The 18,690-nt window shown below is 36.2% G+C and overlaps 1 protein-coding gene across 3 annotated transcripts in view; it reads left to right on the top strand.

Moving 5' to 3' along the window:
• SMG1 (SMG1, nonsense mediated mRNA decay associated PI3K related kinase) overlaps positions 1–18,690 on the top strand; it is a 58,742-nt gene that overhangs the window by 21,383 nt on the left and 18,669 nt on the right. For all 3 annotated transcript variants that reach the window (XM_027885407.1, XM_027885406.1, XM_027885408.1), the window contains 28 exons: positions 183–407; positions 1,087–1,188; positions 1,621–1,890; positions 2,411–2,541; positions 3,232–3,393; positions 3,853–3,971; positions 4,528–4,615; positions 4,695–4,796; positions 5,229–5,369; positions 5,666–5,865; positions 6,140–6,336; positions 7,005–7,172; positions 8,014–8,168; positions 9,244–9,389; positions 9,840–10,041; positions 10,957–11,066; positions 11,443–11,590; positions 11,969–12,128; positions 12,717–12,837; positions 13,501–13,749; positions 13,914–14,198; positions 15,104–15,248; positions 15,531–15,669; positions 15,960–16,190; positions 16,288–16,465; positions 16,984–17,145; positions 17,456–17,673; positions 17,865–18,019. In XM_027885407.1, coding sequence (XP_027741208.1) covers positions 183–407; positions 1,087–1,188; positions 1,621–1,890; positions 2,411–2,541; positions 3,232–3,393; positions 3,853–3,971; positions 4,528–4,615; positions 4,695–4,796; positions 5,229–5,369; positions 5,666–5,865; positions 6,140–6,336; positions 7,005–7,172; positions 8,014–8,168; positions 9,244–9,389; positions 9,840–10,041; positions 10,957–11,066; positions 11,443–11,590; positions 11,969–12,128; positions 12,717–12,837; positions 13,501–13,749; positions 13,914–14,198; positions 15,104–15,248; positions 15,531–15,669; positions 15,960–16,190; positions 16,288–16,465; positions 16,984–17,145; positions 17,456–17,673; positions 17,865–18,019 — 4,709 coding nt within the window. The remainder of the gene's footprint in view (positions 1–182; positions 408–1,086; positions 1,189–1,620; positions 1,891–2,410; positions 2,542–3,231; positions 3,394–3,852; positions 3,972–4,527; positions 4,616–4,694; positions 4,797–5,228; positions 5,370–5,665; positions 5,866–6,139; positions 6,337–7,004; positions 7,173–8,013; positions 8,169–9,243; positions 9,390–9,839; positions 10,042–10,956; positions 11,067–11,442; positions 11,591–11,968; positions 12,129–12,716; positions 12,838–13,500; positions 13,750–13,913; positions 14,199–15,103; positions 15,249–15,530; positions 15,670–15,959; positions 16,191–16,287; positions 16,466–16,983; positions 17,146–17,455; positions 17,674–17,864; positions 18,020–18,690) is intronic.

Genomic DNA, 18,690 nt, shown 5'->3' on the forward strand with positions numbered 1-18,690 from the left:
ACCAAACAATTGAAAGTTTGTTTTTTTCTTACACTTCTGGAGTGTAATGCTGTGATGTGCGTTATTCAGAGTAGAGTTGACCGAGAGTAGGTGACGGGACAGGATATCAAATGGATGTGAATACACTGAAATAGCATCTCTTTTCAATGGAGTTTAACTCAGTTATGGTTTTAATTTTCCAGGTTCTGTACAGAGTAATGAGATGTGTGACTGCAGCAAACCAAGTATTCTTTTCTGAAGCAGTACTTACAGCTGCCAACGAGTGTGTTGGGGTTTTACTTGGCAGCCTGGATCCAAGTATGACCATACACTGTGACATGGTCATCACATATGGATTAGATCAAATGGAAAATTGTCAGACTTGTGGCACTGATTATGTCATTTCAGTCCTGAATCTGTTGACACTGGTTTGTACATGTTTTTATTATTGTTGGGTTTTTGCATTGAAAAATATAGTCTTCCAAGCTACCTTCCTTTTTTTTGGATGGGTGTTAGATAAATATTTTCAACTCTTCCTGATCATAAGCAAGAAGTTCCTCTTATAAATGCTGTTCTGTATAGCTTGTGCTGCTGGGTTGTTTAGGAATTTGGCTCGTTGATGAAGTGGCATTTAGTTTTAGCCTGAGTATTTGTGTTTTGTGGTGGGTTTTTTTTTGCTATTGTTCTTGTTTTGGGTGTGTTTTCCCTTGTTTTTCTTCTCGTGTCTGGCTTGCCTGTTGGATGATGCAGTTCTCTGGCCTTTGCAGTTGTTAACACCACCTGGTGAATTTCAGAATCGTGGTACTTAATATGTTCTGTTTATCTAATTATGCCATGACTTGGAAAGTCAGACTTCTTCAAAACAGCACTTAATGTGTAGGCCACAAACTCTTAAATATTACATTGATCTAAATTAATCACACACCTGTCAAGTGTGCTGTTAAAACCTGAAAATAACTGAAAATTTGCTACTGGGAAACTTTTTTCTGGATATAGAGTATACAAACTAGAAAAACAGTATTTTAATGAATCTTTGTCTGTTTTTTTTTTTTTTTTATTATGATGTTATAAAAGATATTTATAATTTTGGTTTTTTTTTATCCCCAGATTGTTGAACAAATAAATACAAAACTACCATCATCATTTGTAGAGAAATTATTTATACCAGAGTCTAAACTACTTGTTCTTCGTTATCATAAAGAGAAAGAGGTAAGAGGAAGTGACTTCTACAGGTATATTACAACAGATTTCATGAATTTCCTAGAATGTTAAACTGTAAAACTTTGTTCATCTTAAATATATTTTTTTTAATCTGTGTATCTATGAAACTTCTGAAAAGGCAGATATAGCTAGTTCTTGGTTTTAGCTTTTAGATTTGATAAGGAATGGGTAAGTTTGCCATCATTCCTGATACAGAAGTCCTTGGTTGACCTGGCTTTCTGATACTCAGTGTGTTAGGTGGGTGATCAAGAAAGTAATTAATAGATGCTCTAAGTAAGAGGTACTTAATTACAGAAAGCTGAAAATAGGTATGTGCACCAGACCAGGCTATTAAAGAAGAGTAATTTTAATTCTTTGTTGCTGATCAGTATATTTTATTATTTTGCTGTAATCAGTTATTACTGTAATTTTATTCCTAAGGTTGTTGCAGCAGCCCTTGCTGTATACCAAGCTGTATTGAGCCTGAAGAACATTCCTGTTTTGGAGACTGCTTACAGGTTGATTTTAGGAGAAATGACCTGTGCTCTAAATAGTCTTCTCCATAGTTTACACCTTCCTGAGGCCTGCTCTGAAATCCAGCATGACTCTTTCAAGAAGCTTATATCCAATGTGGATAATGCCAAGTTTGTTGTTATATTTGACCTCAGTGCTCTAAGTACTATTGGAAACGCTAAAAACTCATTAATTGGGGTGAGTAAAAACTCTACAGACAGTTGTGCAAGAAGTGTAAAAAGTACTTTATTACTCAAATACACATTATTGTATTTACATCAGTAGGGCACATACAAATGATTAAAATGATCATATTTGTCTTCTAATTTGTTATAGAAAAACTTCCCATATTAGAACTTAAGGGAAGCGTAATCTTCTAGAGAAGAACATCTTACAGGGTTATTAATGGATTGATTCTAAGATTATCATAGTAATTGCTTTTGAAAATCGAGACAGATAAAAGCAGATAGTGTGTCCTTTGGTAGTATATCAGTCATGTGAAAACACTTTTTCCAGATCTTTCCAAATAAAAACACGAACTGCTTTTAATAGGCTGTTTAAAAAGGGGAAATAAAATAGTTACAATTAAGGTCAGAAAATAATAGAGGTAAATTATTTCCTGTGGGAAAAAGCAAAACATAATTAATGGTATGGAAACTACGCTTAAAAATAGCTCCTATTTATTATGTTTCTTGTTTGTGTTGCAATTGTTTTCTAGATGTGGGCCCTTTCACCGACTGTGTTTGCACTGCTGAGTAAAAATCTGATGATTGTTCATGGTGACATAGCAGTTCACTTCCCTGCTGTCCAGTATGCAGTGCTCTATACATTGTATTCCCACTGTTCCAGGTATGAAGTTTAATAACTCATCAGTATTTTAAGAGCACTAGGATGGACTGATCTGAGAGGAATATGTTGTTGAAGGGACGAATTTAAGTAAGCTTCAACTACAATTTGCCCAGACTTTCCTGATCGGTTTGTACTTCCATTAATTGCAGGCAAGCTGTATCTCAACCAGGAAAGCATATCCTGGCTTAAAGTTGGCCTTTTATTCAAAGGCAGATTAGAAATCTTGTGTTTGAATTGAGATAACTGAGGCAGAACTCTTCTGAAAGTAAATAGGGAAGGAATATTTATTTACAATTTTCCTTACTGAGAGATCCAGGATAGTTGATAAGGCATAAACAACAGATGTAAACATGTATCAGACCTTACTAATACAAAATGATGTCAAAGTAAGGGAATATACTAGTTTAATTGTTATTCTGTACATATCTTGGTTTTGATAATTTTTCACCAAGCGTTTGAATCCAGACACTTGGAAACAGGTTACTGGGCTGCGTGGACTGATGTGAAATTGTGGCTTTGTTCTTTTGGGCTAGGGATCCAAATACATGGGTTTTGACATAGTGTGGTTACTGTGAGGGTGTACATTGAAATTTTGCTTTTTTGTTGTTTTTCCTCCCTCCTGTAAACTTCAAGGAAGTATCCCTAATCTTGGAGTGGTTTTATAGTTTGTGCTTTTTCTTGCCTTTTCAGACATGACCATTTCATATCCAGTAGCCTCAGTTCTTCCTCTCCCTCTCTGTTTGATGGAGCAGTTATTAGCACTGTAACCACAGCAACAAAAAAACATTTCTCAATCATACTAAACCTTTTGGGGCTACTGCTTAAGAAGGATAACCTTACTCCAGATACCAGGTAACTTAACATTTTTTTTTATGAATCGGGAGGTATTTTTTTATTTCCCAGTAGAATGCCTTAATTTGGAAACCAGGATAATGTTTATCTGTAAAACGGGGTAAATTTATCTAGTCAAATATTTAGGGTTTTTTAAACTTTAATAATTAAATACCTGTGGGAAAAGTAGCTGCTCGTTTTTATACTTGAAAGCTAGAAGAGTTTAAACCATCCTAAGTTCTATCCAGTAAAAGCAGAGCTATCAGACTTTATTGAAAGAAAGGGTTTGCTCACTGAAAGTTGCCACCCTGTGTTACCAAAATGCTGTGAAAGCTGGGGACATGTTTCAAGTTGTGAAACATCTTGTTTAAAAAATGAGTTACGTATAATACTGATCTGTAACATGAAATAGTTTGAAGTTATGTTGGAAGGTTCCTTTCTGTAACTGTGTAGAGTGAATAATACTCTTGTTTTTTGAAGGAAACTACTTACGACGTGGGCTTTGGAAGTGGCTCTTCTGATGAAAAAATCAGAAACATATGCACCGTTATTTTCTCTCCCATCTTTTCATAAGTTTTGTAAAGGACTTTTAGCAAACAGTAAGATACTGCATATTTCTACTTAACTGTCTTTTACATTTCAAAAACTTAGTACATAGGTGGCCTTATCCTGCTGATAACAGCAACTGTACTTGTTTCGTTTACTTTGGGGATACTCTGAGTTTGTTTTGTGCAAAAACTTGCACTCTCTTGATGATTTTTTTGGAATGGATCTTGCCTATGACGTAGCATAATACTAGCATGAGCAGTAATTTCCCAAGGAGTTACTAACTTTACCTTAATGTATTTCAATGAGAAAAAAAAAAATCTATAATGCCAGTGTGTGGAGATCAGAGAAGGATTTGTCTGTCAGCAGTTACAACAGACCCATAAGTTGTTACTGCAACTGGTAGCAGAAGTGACTTTCTCTTACTAAGCGCCTACTTTTTATAGTAAAATCAGTAAATGAAATGAAAACTATTGCTTAAAGCCTGTATCTCCTTTTACTTACTGTGCTGTAAAAATGTCATTAGATGCTGTACTCCAACCAGAGTAATGCAGGAGTTATCTAATTCCAGCAAGAATAACTTTATTTTCTCTCAACTCCTTAATTCAGCACTTCTGGAAGATGTGAACATCTGTCTTCAAGCATGTAGTAGCCTCCATGCCCTGTCTTCCTCCCTTCCAGATGACCTTTTACAAAGGTACTTGCACAGAAATCTGTATGCTGTTTGAATTATGCTGTCAGTGGAGATCTTACCGCCTTCCTTGCTGCTGTTGCAGGTGTGTTGATGTGTGTCGTGTTCAACTCGTGCATAGCGGTGCTCGTGTAAGACAAGCTTTTGGAAAACTTCTGAAGTCAATTCCTTTAGACGTTGTGTTGAGGTAAGTTTTGACCTTCAATATAAAGAATGATTTAGTTTCTTTCTTCAGTGACACTTATCTGAAAAATAATACCAGTGCAGTGTCATCATACTCTCTCAATTTAAAATCAAGAAGTGTGAAGTGTCTTGCTATCTTTTTAGAGGTTTAGGAACAGAAGATAGTAGCAAAGTAATTAGCAAATTTGATAAGCTGTGTATCACTTCTTGAAGCAAATGTGAATATTTGTAAGGTCCACGTTATTCAGAACTTCAGCAATACTGTGTCCTGCAATTTGACTCGAAGACCTGAACTCTGAAGGCACCTTGCCTTAATAGCAAAGTATATTCTTATTTCCAATCATTGCATAATGTGTGTCTGTGTAACTCTTTTGCACAACTTCGTTGGTTTATTCAAGTACATTATAGCATGGGTTGTTTCCCCCTCTTCCTGCAGTAACCGTACCCACACAGAAATACAAGAAATTTCGTTGGCTATAAGAAGTCATATGAGCAAATCTCCGAGTAATACATTCCACCCACAGGATTTCTCTGATGTCATCAGTTTTATTTTGTATGGAAACCTCCACCGAACTGGGTAAGAACTTATTGTGGAACTGAAATCCATGAATGTTGAATTTATAGCAAACAATTCCGAGTTATATTTACTTTAGAATTTGTAATTATCTTTACAAATTACATTGCTTTACTTTCAGTCTTTTTTTGGGTATTTATAAATAGCTTAAATACACACCTTTTGACACATTTGCCTGTGTACACTGTTGATTGGAAATAATTTTGTGAGAAGTTTGAGAGCGATAAGGAGCTGAAATGTGTGCGGTATAAACTTGTTACCACATGAACTTGTGTTAATGTAGTGATGTTTTCTTTCAGGAAGGATAATTGGTTAGAAAGGTTGTTCTACAGCTGTCAAAGACTAGATAAGAGAGACCAGCCAACCATCCCTCGGAACCTGTTGAAGACTGATGCTGTGCTCTGGCAATGGGCTGTTTGGGAAGCAGCTCAGTTCACTGTTCTTTCAAAGTTACGAACTCCTCTGGGTAGAGCCCAAGATACATTTCAAACAATTGAAGGTAAAGTGAAAAACCAGTTTATTTTAATGGGATTTTTATAAGGTTGTGAAGCTAAGGTCTTCATGTTCAAGGCAAGAAGCACAATGGCTTTATTTTTCGGTGATTACAGATTTTAAAGATACTGTATAGTTACTGTTAATTTTGATAGATTAGATTAATTTAGATAGATACTGTTTTGACAGATTTTTGAGAACTAGTATTTCTATCCTTTACATGTTTAAATACAATACTATCTGGTAACTTTTCCCCCCCCATGTTTTAATAAAATGTGTAGGTATTATTAGGAACCTTGCAGCCCATACATTAAACCCTGATCAAGATGTCAACCAGTGGACTACTGCAGACAATGATGAAGGACACAGCAGCAACCAGCTTAGGCTTGTTCTCCTTCTGCAGTATTTGGAGAACTTAGAAAAATTGATGTACAATGCATATGAAGGATGTGCCAATGCCCTGACCTCCCCACCCAAGGTATGTTTGTTTACAGTGCTGGTGTTACTTGGAACTTTCTACTGAGTGAACAGTGTTTTCAGGGTTGTTCAGTTCTTAACTGTGAAAGTTCAGAACTTCTCAAACAAAGTTTGAGACTTTTTTTAAAAGTCTGGCTTTGACTTGGGCTTATTCCTGGAGAACATGTTAAATCAGGCTTTATTTCTGGAGTACCAGCTTGTATAATGGTACAAATTGATCAAGTCTGTAGTACCTCTGATTCGTAGCAGTCTCCTATTTGTAGATTGTCAGCAGCTCTGTTATGAAGTAACACAGTTATTTGAGGCTTTAAATTGCTTTCTGAGAGGTGCAGTAATTATTTATAAGCAACATACCCCTTTGTGTAGTTCTAGATGTAAAACACTCTTCCCTGTTGAAATAAGCTGTTTAATTACCAGACTTTGACATGACAGTAATATATAACTTATAGTCAGTTCATCTAAAGACTTTTACCTGGCCATTTGGATGCTACATGTGATTCCAGACCATCTGCATTAATAAAATTAAAGGTGCAGAATTTTAGCCGTTTCTTCATCTCTTAGTTGGAGAAAGGAAACCTTCCTGCCTTTGATTATTATAAAGTACCTATTGTAACTATTTTGGTTTGTAGAGAAGAATGGTGTTGTGGAACTTTTCTTCTGTCTTTAAAGGTTATCAGGACGTTCTTCTATACTAATCGTCAGACGTGCCAGGATTGGCTGACGCGGATCAGACTTTCCATCATGAGAGTTGGATTGCTGGCTGGCCAGCCTGCTGTGACAGTCAGGCATGGATTTGATTTACTCACAGAAATGAAAACTAATAATAGTATCTCTCAGGTACTCTCTTTTCAAACTCTGTAGATTCTGCAAAAATACTCCTGTTGTATTGTGAAAGAACTAAGCTATGGCAACCAGTTGTTATTAAACCAAGTGGTACTTAAAAGAATGTGTTATTTAACATTTTTAACTCTTAATTCTGTATCGACAGACTTCTGGGGTTGTAGGTTGGATACAGTGTGTTGGCTGAAGATTAGGATGTAGTGTATATGTGTGGTCAAATACTACACAGAAATGAGTGCTACTGTTAATTCACAGATTGAATGGAGCCCTTTCTTAAGTAGAAGGTCCTGGTTAAACCTTATGAAACTGGTGCTGCATTAGTATGAGGCCTTCCGAAGCTTATTGTAGTGCAATGTCTTTGCTTATCTGTGGGTATGAGGAGGAAGGGGATTTATCATGAGGATATCCTTCCTCTGTAAGTAACTAGCAGGCTAAGTGCAGGGGATAAATGGATAAAGTGGTTAAAGCCTTCTGGAAAAGGATGAATAGTTTCTTCAGTATGTGACTTGATTTGCTTAAATATTTTATCAAAGAAGGATTGATAGATTCTTGTTTCCTTCATGCTCCTTTATGAATTCTCATAGAGGTGTAAACCATCACATAGTGATTGCTAACTGTTGACATTCAGGCTGTGGTTTCACACACATACTGTCACCTTAGCTCCCCTGCCTTTCCAAAAGCAGTGCAGTGGATGGATATGAGGAGCACTTGTAGATACTTGTAATGAAATACTGCTTCACCGTTTCCAAGTATTTACCCGTGTATATACACGTGTGTATATAGCTCTTGTTTTATATGGGTCTTGTTAAATAACACCTTTGGTTTGCTTTGCCTTTAGGGAAATGAATTGGAAGTGACAATTATGATGCTGGTAGAAGCATTGTGTGAGCTTCACTGTCCTGAAGCTATTCAGGGTATTGCTGTCTGGTCTTCTGCTGTAGTTGGGAAGAGTCTGTCCTGGATCAATTCTGTAGCTCAACAAGCAGAAGGGCGGTAAGTTTTCTTAAATAACTGGATGCTGCAAAGTGGGACGTTTTTTCCTTCTTATGGATAGTTCTATTTCTGAGTCTTTTAAATTGTGGGATGAGTCAAGACTGCTGATCTAATTTCCATGTCAATTAAAGTCATTGTATCTTTTCAGAGATACCTAATGCATCCAGCACTTCTAGGCATTTTAACTGTTAGTTTTAAATAAATTACCATGATTTGAATATAAGTTGTGTTCCTAAATTGTTTGTTTGGTTTTTCGTACCCAACAATGCTGTTTTCATATTGTATTTAATTTTCCATTGCAAACCAGTATTCGTTTAAATATTTTCTAGTGAAGTTTCTGACCCATGTGTTATCTGGATACCTGCCTCAATTTGCCAAGAGAGGGACGTGCTTTGCAGTTTTAGTTCAGCTTTGAAAAAGTGGCTTCTGCATCTGTTGCTGTAGAATCTTTGGATGCAGATTACAAATAAGTGGGTCATTGTTCCAGATAGGGTGTACTTTCACTTTGGTGTTTTCGTCTCCTTAAAGGAATGCCTCATTTTTCTGTATGAAATGAAAAAGGGACACCTGTCATCTGCCTTCTACATGAAAATCCCCTAACAAACCCAAAGATTTTAAATTTATAACTGTCTTTTTCCTTTTTTTGTAAGATTCCCTAAAATGCAGTTTTGTAATAGGTGGGAAGTTTCCCAGAAATGTCAAGTTTAGGGAGTGAATTGTTGCCCTAGAGCCAGTTCTGCAATGCTCTAGTAAATGATATGTATTTAGTCAGTATTCAGTTCTGTTCATTCAGGTAAAAAGAGTGACAGTCAAATATAAACTGAATTCTTTTCCTTCTGTCTGTACTTGACTTGAAGTTGACTTTAAAACTTGAATGGACAAGCTTTTATCTTATGCTATAATGGGAAAATTCAGCCAGTAAACTTGTATCCTGTGTTAATCCCTTTCTTTTGCTGAAGGTGATGTGAACTTTTTAAGTATTGGGGTAAAGAAACGCTTAGAATATAGTCTATTTACAAAAAAAAGCCCTAACCTGGTTCTTCAAAATGCTGACTAAAATATTAAACTGTTTAAGGTTTGAAAAAGCAACTGCGGAATACCAGGAGCACCTGTGCTCCATGACGGGAGTGGATTGCTGTATCACAGGCTTTGACAAGACTGTTCTGAAGTTGGCCAATTCCAACAGTGTGAATAATGCCAGCCCAAAGCATTCCTTGAATGGTCAGTGTTTATTTTTTGCTTTTTAAGAGGAATTCAGTGTTGTAAATGTAGGTACATAAAATGAGAACGTTCAGTGATACAGCCATGGTAATACACTGGTTACTCAGAAGTTTTTAAGTAAGATTTGGTTACAGTATTCTGTTTCATCTTTGAGAAAGAACCTTCTTTGTTCTTAATTTAGTTTTTCTGGTTTTTTTTCTGTTTTGATGTTTCTGTACAAATCTGGACTAAAATTTTCCAAACTTGCCTTTTGAAAAGGTTCTCTTTTTTTTTTTCCTTAGAAAAAGTGTCAGTAGGAGAATACTGTAGACATTGGGTAACTATTTGATTTTTAAAAAAAAATTAAGTGTTTTTCTTGACCAAAGACATAGAAATTATGGTTAAGTAATAGAATTCCTATTTTAAAATTTAAATTTAAGTGTGTGTATGTGTAACTTTTTCATTTCACAGGAGAAACTAGAAAAACTGTCCTGACTAAGCCAAGTGACTCTTCACCTGAAGTTATAAACTACTTGGGCAACAAGGCATGTGAATGTTACATTTCCATTGCGGACTGGGCTGCTGTTCAGGAGTGGCAAAATATGGTCCATGAATTGAAGAAAAGCAATAGTAATACCCCAATCAATCTGAAAGCAGATTTTAACTACATAAAGTAAGGATATAATTAATTTATTCAACAGTACCTTGGAGTTCATTAATTTAGAGCTGAAATACGAAAGTGTACAAGGATTTTAGAAAATTTCAGTTTCTAAATAGAGGCATGCAAATAAGAAAGTTGTGGTCTGGGGAGGGTGGAAACTTGGCTGTGATATTTACAGATGAGTGAAGAGGTAATACCATTCTAAATAGTTACTATGCCTTTCTGGCTGCTGAGGCTTCTTAGTATTCAAGAAAAACATCTTTCATTGAAGGAAAGTCTAGATCCTTGGGCAACTCCTCCTTCATTGGATAGTAACAAAAGTATTGAACACTTGAATATTCTGTATTCTGAGACATCAAACCTCTCAACTTTTCAATACTATTTTTTGTGTAGTTCTTTAAAATCTATAATACCCACATTATTTTCAAATGTAGAACAATGGGGGGGGGATATTAAATTTGCTACTTCAGGCTGTTAAGCAATGTAAAACAATAAGCAATATAAATTTGTTTATGACCTGCAAATACTCCAGTATTTCTGCACTCTTGGTTTCATGTAAACTGAGGAGTTGAAACTGTGGCCTCATGAAATTCTACCATGAAACTTTTCTGTGCATAGATGGGAGAAAAAGTTTTGGGTTTACTTTGACTTCCAGACTCTGGTGGAAGAGAATTACATGGTTATAGGAAAAGCTTCACAGCTGGAGAGCTGTTCTTTCCTTTCACTTCAGTACTGAATTTATCCATTTGGTGCAGTACTAGTGTCTTTTAATGATCTGTGTGAAAATTGGGATTTTTTTTGCTTAGAATTCATTGTCAGTGATCTGGGATTGGAGTTAGTCTTGAGTCATTGTTTGCTGTATAATATGCTTAGCAACTGGAGTAAAGTAAAAAATGTGAAAATAAAACTGTAAACATTGAATTGCAGATCTTTGAGCAGCTTTGAGTCTGGACAACTTACTGAATGTATTGAACAACTAGAATTATTACCAGGAGAAAATATCAACCTGCTTGCAGGCGGATCCAAAGAAAAAATAGGTATAAATGCATAAATTAACATTAGTTCAAATACAAAAGTAAATATTTCTTCATTCATCTGTTTCTGTAAATGACAGACTGAAACTTCTGAATGCAGTTTGCTGTGTTCAGTACACTGACCATAACCTTTATGAATCAACCTTCAACATGATTGACAGTGGTCATCCTAAATGTTGATGCAAGTGTGTTTTCTGGAGTTAATGTGACTGTTTAGAAGTAATCTGTCATGAATTTCTAATATGAGTATATATATAATATATATTTTTAAAAGATTTTTTTTCCAAACATCCTTACTGTCAAAAATGTATTCTCAGATAGTTGAACTTGATAAAATTTGGCAGTTCTAGTTGGTTTCAATTGTTTAATCTCCATGTAGACATGAAGAAGCTCCTTCCTAATATGCTAAGTCCTGATCCAAGAGAACTTCAAAAAGCAGTTGAAGTGCAGCTTCTGAGAAGTTCAGTGTGTCTGGCAACAGCTGTGAACCACACAGAACAGGAGCAGAAGTGGCAGTCAATATCTGAGTAAGTTGAAATTGTGCTATGAATGAATGTAATACACTGTGAAAACCTGTTCTAGCTTGTTAAACGTAACCTTGTGTAAAGCTTCAGCATCTATAGTAGTTTGCTGCCAGTTCTAGTTGTTGTGAGTTATAAGCTTACTGATGAAAAATAAGTTGATGTTTAACTTGGATTTTATGTAGTTTATCAAGTCCCTTGAGCTGATAAAGTAATTCTTCTTGTCAGTTTATTAATAAAGTATTGTAACTTGTGTGTAAGAGTGCAAGATTTTGTCATCTTCTTAAAGATCTTGAATTTGTTTTTTCTTCAGTAACTTTGATATCACTATTTGCTCTTAAAGTCTAGTTAACAAAAATGACTGTTCTGATCCTTTTATTTCAGAAATCTTATCAAGTACTTAAAGCAAACATCCCGTATTGCTATTGGGCCTTTGAGACTTTCTACACTCACTGTGTCTCAGTCTTTACCAGTGTTGAGCACTCTCCAGTTGTATTGTTCTTCTGCTTTGGAAAACACTGTATGCAACAGGCTGACATCAGAGGTATGTCTGTGTGTTTAAAAGCTAAACTGGGTTAATGTCTTTCTCGATGTCATGTTGTGGAGTGTTGAATACCTTAATTGTTCTGACAGTTGTTAATCATACTGCAAAAAGACCTCATTTAATTTACTAGTGTGCCTTGACCCAAGTTTTTTAAGTTTACATCTCAGTTGGATTTTTCTATAGTTATAAATATGACAACTCTTCCAATTGCAGTATTTTTGAAGTTTTATCTGTAGTTGCCCTTTAGAGAAGTGTTGGAATTTCTTCTTTAGATAGATACATTGTAACACTTATCCCTGCAACATGTGTAATTTACTTCAAAAGCAACTTGAAAATATTCTACCAAAAATAAATCACTTCAGCAGTTAAAACCTCAGACTCCACCCAGTATGAAGGATCTAGTTTTAATTACTAATCACATTTTTCAGAAAAGAATTCAACTTGATATTGAGCAAATTCTTAGTGTTGTCCTCTCAAAACCAAGCAATGTTTCCTCTGCACTAAAATGGTCTTTGCTTTTAATAAGTGAAAATACACTGTAGTAAAGTTGTCTCTTATGACAACTGTGAAACTTCTGTGCCTCTACAGGACTGTCTTGTACCTCTTTTCAATGATGCTTTGAGGTCATGCAAACAGCACGATGTGAGGCCATGGATGCATGCACTGAGGTACACAGTGTACCAGAATCAACTGATGGAAAAACTTAAAGGTATGTAAGCTCTCATTTTAGTGTTACAAAAAGTAAATGCAGAATTTGAACTTGAATTGTCTGCTGAAAGCAGCAGCTATGTCTTTTTCTATTATTTAGGTGGATTACTTTATAAAAGCCAAGTTTTGTCCTTTGCGTGTCTTGCTTTACAGCTCATTGTCTCAATTACTGCTGTGATATAGACAGTGTTATAAGAAAAGGTATTCTGAAGTGTTTGCAGTTCTATACTCTCCTAATAACACCTTACTTGCTCATATCTTTGCACTTTAGATGCTTTCACTTTTGAACACTTCAACAATATGAATAATGGGTCTTTAAAAACAGTCATGAAAGCCATTTAAATGTGCAGTGTAATAAGAGGTAATAGAAGAAAAGTTCTATCAGGGGACAAGTGGGTTTATTAGCTAAGAAGAATGGTTACAGTGGAAAAAACCCCTCTTTTGCCCAGCAGATAATCTATGGATATATTTTTTGTTTCAGAGGGAGTGTGTGAATATTCTAGACATAAGTTAAATCATCTCAATTTCTGAAGGAGATGTCAAAAATTAAGAGAGCTGAGAAATTTTTTACTGATGGCCATGTGCAGAATACATTGGGCAGAAATTATCTGTATCAGATAATAGTTTAATAAGTTTATTGACAATGTCTTGCTTCCTTCTTCAGAACCAACAGTCCCAATTAAGAGCCATCTGATGGAACTGGGCTTAACAGCAGCAAAATTTGCTCGGAAGCGAGGAAATATCGCCCTGGCCACACGGCTGCTGGCCCAGTGCAGCGAGGTTCAGCTGGGAAAAACCACCACTGCTCAGGACTTAGTCCAGCACTTCAAGAAGTTGTCTGCACCGGGTCAGATAGATGAAAAATGGGGTCCTGAACTCGATATTGAGAAAACAAAGTTGTTATACACAGCAGGTGAGTGTTTGCTAATTGTGTCCTTACTTGTCATTTTTAACTTCAAAAGAGAATTTTCTGTGTAAAAATACATTGCTGCAAGCTGTATCTGAATACATTGAATTTCAGAAGTGTTTTGAATAATGTTAACACAGTTCTGAAGATTTGCTTTTTGTGATATGCAGGTCAGTCAACACATGCCATGGAAATGCTGAGTTCTTGTGCCATATCTTTCTGCAAATCTGCCAAAGCTGAATATGCAGTTGCTAAATCTATTCTCACACTGGCTAAATGGATTCAAGCAGAATGGAAGGAGATTTCAGGACAGTTGAAACAAGTGTATAGAGCTCGACAGCAGCAGAATCACACTGGTCTGTCTACCTTGTCTAAAAACATATATAATTTGATCGATCTCCCAGCTGTTAATACACTAGAAGAAGAATATCCTAGGATTGAAAGTGAATCTACAGGTAGATTTCTCCTCCTTATTCTTTTTTAAATTAGTTACTGATGATTCCACTGAAGGATAGCACCAGTTATATTGATAAGGACTAAGTGCTCCGTCAGTCATATTTGTTTTCCTAATAGAAATATAAACAGTGTGTCTTTTCTGCAATAAGTAATTATATGCAATTAAAAAACCCAAACACCTTAATATATCTGTCATAGTTCTGTAACATCTTTCTCATTAAGATGATGATGGCCTGAAGAAGAAACCGGTATGCATTTAGTTTGGAGAGGATATCAGTTTTTGTCCCATGTGTGTTTACTTTCAGCTTGTTTATTTGCTAAAGTTTGAATGAGATCTTTCAGATTAAGCATGGATAGGATTTATGTTTTGAAGGCTCTGATAAGTGTGAAAAGGACCTTGGTTTTCTCTTGATCTTTAATCTTTGCTTAATCTGAGCACTTCTGCAGTTGCTGCAAATGTACTCTGACTCCTTATTTTCAGCAGACTTCATTCTTAAATGCTAAGATAAATTCTGTCTTTCTTTAGGCATGGATTTCATAGATAACTTATACATATTTATACAAATAAACACAACCACACTGCCCTGGGTACTTCATAAAATTCTGCTCTCTGAGGCATTGTGATCTTTTGGAGATCATGAGTTTCTTGCCTCAGTTCCATCTTTCTGCAAAAGAGGAAGCAATTGTAGAGTATAAGCACTGATGGTTAAATGAAAACTGCTTTGTTTTGCAACAGTGTCAGAACTGAAAAATAATTTCATTGTGTAAGATTTTACACCCTAGGATACTAATTGTATGAGAAAATATTACGTGCTTATAATGTGTTGGTGTTATTTTCTACGTTAAGGAAATTAGAAGTAGGTTTTACACTAGAACTTACATTGCTCTATTTCTCCTATCACAGTAAACATTGGAGTTGGAGAACCAGACTTCATCTTGGGCCAGCTGTATCACTTGTCCTCAGTACAGGCACCTGAAGTAGCCAAGTCTTGGGCAGCCCTGGCTAGCTGGGCTTACAGATGGGGCCGGAAAGTAGTTGATAATGCCAGGTAAATTCATCCTAATGTGTTTAAACTTATGCAGCACAATTAGTGTTCTTGAGATAAACACTAGGTTTGTATTTATGATTACTGTTGTTTGTGGCCTGAAGTCATATTTGGGCAGAGAAATGAATATTCTCTTGATTGCTTGCCCTCTGTAAAAAGTAGCTAGTTTAATTCCGAGATACAGATGATTTCTTCCTTCAAGGAATTCTGTATACACAGTCTTAATGGTTTCAGTATCTACAAATACCCATGCAATGGGAATCAATAATTCATTAACTGTTGCAGTCAGGGAGAAGGTGTTCGTCTGCTGCCCAGGGAAAAATCTGAGGTTCAGAACTTGCTTCCAGACAACATTGCAGAGGAAGATAAAGAGAAAATCTATGGGATTCTTGGGCAGGCAGTGTGTCGTCCAGCCGGGATTCAAGTGAGTGTAAATTTACTTGCTTAAAAAATGTTCAACTTCAGTGTAAATCTTATTTTTCCTTATTTTTGGGATTCATGTGAACTCTTTTAAGTGTCTTAAAATTCAGACAGCACAAGAAACTATCTGTTAGGTAGGTGGTAACACATCTGTATGTGTATCTGTATGGTAATGTGATCAAGTAATGCAGTTGCATGAGTTGCATAGACAAAAAACTGGATTAGGAACTAACATTGCTTGCAGAAATTGTTGGATGACTTAATCAAATCTGTTTTCTCTTTATTTGCATTTAGGATGAAGATATGACTCTACAAATCACTGAAAATGAGGACAATGAAGAAGATGATATGGTGGATGTGATATGGCGTCAATTATTAACAAGTTGTCCCTGGCTTTCAGATCTAGATGAAAATGCAACAGAAGGATTAATTAAAGTGTGGAGGAAAGTTGTAGACAGAATCTTCAGTCTCTATAAGCTCTCCTGCAGTGCATATTTTACTTTCCTCAAACTCAATGCTGGTCAGGTTAGTGTTCATGCAGATAAGGAAATCCAATTACAGACTTTTCTGAATGATGGTATGAACTATATACTTAACTTGGAGAGTAATTCTTTGTTTCAAGGTTCCACTTGATGAAGAGGATCCCAGACTGCACTTAAGAAACACCTCTGAGCAAAGCACTGATGATGTTATTGTAATGGCAACCCTAAGACTGTTACGATTGCTTGTGAAACATGCTGGGGAACTTAGACAGTACCTAGAGCATGGGCTAGAAACTACACCTACTGCTCCTTGGAGAGGTAAGTAGATGGTATCTAGTTGTTAAAAATTAATTTTGATGCATTTTCTCTAAATGCAGAAAGCTGTTTGCTGCACCTTGATAAAATTTTTATTTAAACATCATAGAAAGAGAACCTGTCTTTTACTAAATAATATTTACTAAAGATATTCAGGTCTGCCATACATTCTGATCTTAGAGTAGTTAAGTAGCACAGATTACATATTACATTATATTATCACCTTAAACAAATGAGGTGGGTTTTTTCCTAACTACAGTTAAAAAGATGTGTGACTAAAGCCAGATGTCTCAAAAGCAGTTATTTGTTATTACACTGCTGGGTCTGGTTTTGAGGGACTTTCCCTCAAAAGGTTATGGACTTAGTGTGGAAGGCAGCAGGAGAGGAGGCCAACTATTGTAAAATTGCACTTTCTTTTGGACTTTATTTTTTCTCACAATTCAGAAAAAAGGCATACTTTTAAAACTAAAATAAAAATTCTGCCTCATTTGTCAACACACTTCCTCTTCCTCCCCGTGCAGGTATTATACCCCAGCTTTTCTCCCGCCTGAATCACCCAGAGGTGTATGTTCGTCAGAGTATTTGCAACTTACTGTGTCGAGTGGCTCAAGATTCTCCTCATCTCATACTCTATCCTGCAATAGTGGGAACCATTTCACTTAGCAGTGAATCCCAGACTTCAGGTATGGAGATAAAAATAAGCATTCAAATAAACTTGAGCTAATAAGTTTTGTTTTACTGGATAAAATGATACTGAGGGATTTTTTTTCCTCAGTAACTCTGATACTTTGTATCTTAAGAATATTTTTATTATAGGACCTCAGTGATACCTTTCATCCAGTTTACCAGTGTGACAAATAAGACTTTCAATTTTGCATATTTTTCATATACTTTACCAGTACTTCACGTGTAATATGGGGACATGATGCTAAGTGAAGGATAGAGTGATATATCTTAGTTTAGCTAATACTTTAACACCTGTCTTTAATTTAGGGAACAAGCTGCCTTCTGCCATCCCTACTTTGCTTGGTAATATTCAAGGAGAAGAACTGTTGGGTGGTGAATGTGATGGAGGGAGCACCCCAGCTTCCCAAGAAAGTAGTAAAGATGATACAAAAGCTGGATTAAATGAAGATCAAGCAATGATGCAAGATTGCTACAGCAAAATTGTGGAGAAGCTCTCTGCTGCCAATCCAACAATGGTATTGCAGGTGAGTAATCCAAATGAACACTGCTTGGCTACCTGAACCACAAAATAGGGAATTTGTATATCTTGGGGGTTGGACTACTGAAAGTCTGGTGTTTCTTTGTTTTAGGCTGTCATCTTCTTTCAACTTGTTCATCTACAAAAATGAGTGTGAATACTAACTCTTTTAAAAGAAGTGAATGTTGTTTTATACAGGTTCAGATGCTGGTGGCTGAGCTGCGCAGAGTTACCGTTCTTTGGGATGAACTTTGGTTGGGGGTTTTACTGCAGCAGCACATGTATGTCCTCAGACGGATTCAGCAACTGGAAGATGAAGTCAAGAGGGTCCAAAACAACAACACTCTCCGGAAGTATGTCTTCTTCAGTAATTCAGATGACAGCATAACCACTGTTTGTTCTTGGGAAGCATACAGTCAAACCAGCCAGCCAGTGATACTGCTCCTGAGTTCATACTATCCCAGCTGCTGCTTTGTAAGCCTGCAGCCTTATTTCAAAACATTTTGATGTTGCAGCTTGTACTCTAATCAAATGAGAAACAGCAACAGTCTACTTGTAAATCCATGTTGGGATTTCTTTAGTAAAAATATGCATTAGGTTTAACACTTTAAATTGGGGATTGAGATCCTATTATAGTTCTTGATTTCCAGGTCAGATAAAATGAGGACAAGCGTGTTGAAGGGTGTAATCTGTTTAGAGGTTACTTTAAATACAGATGTTTGGAGTAAACCGAATGTTTTAATCTGCGTTTAGTTTTCAGTGTTGAGCAAGTCGTTTTTTTCTCCCTCATCTGGCTTCTCCTGTGAATGGAGTAATGGAAGAGGAGATCCATTCACTGGGCACCTGGCTAATGTTAAGAAAGCCTCTTGAATCCCTTTGTCAGGACTAACATGAAGTGGGAGAACAGAATGATCTGAATCTTTCTTCCTCTTCTTTATAGTGTGGTACATCCTCAAGAAGTAGTAGTAAGGAGCTCTTTTCTTAAAGGCAATCAGTTGTTTAGAGTGGTTTTTGCTCAGAGCTT

Source organism: Empidonax traillii, unplaced genomic scaffold, assembly GCF_003031625.1.
Source record: "Empidonax traillii isolate 1590-97213 ecotype Southwest subspecies unplaced genomic scaffold, ASM303162v1 scaffold166:size2381449, whole genome shotgun sequence".
Classification (NCBI taxonomy): domain Eukaryota; kingdom Metazoa; phylum Chordata; class Aves; order Passeriformes; family Tyrannidae; genus Empidonax; species Empidonax traillii.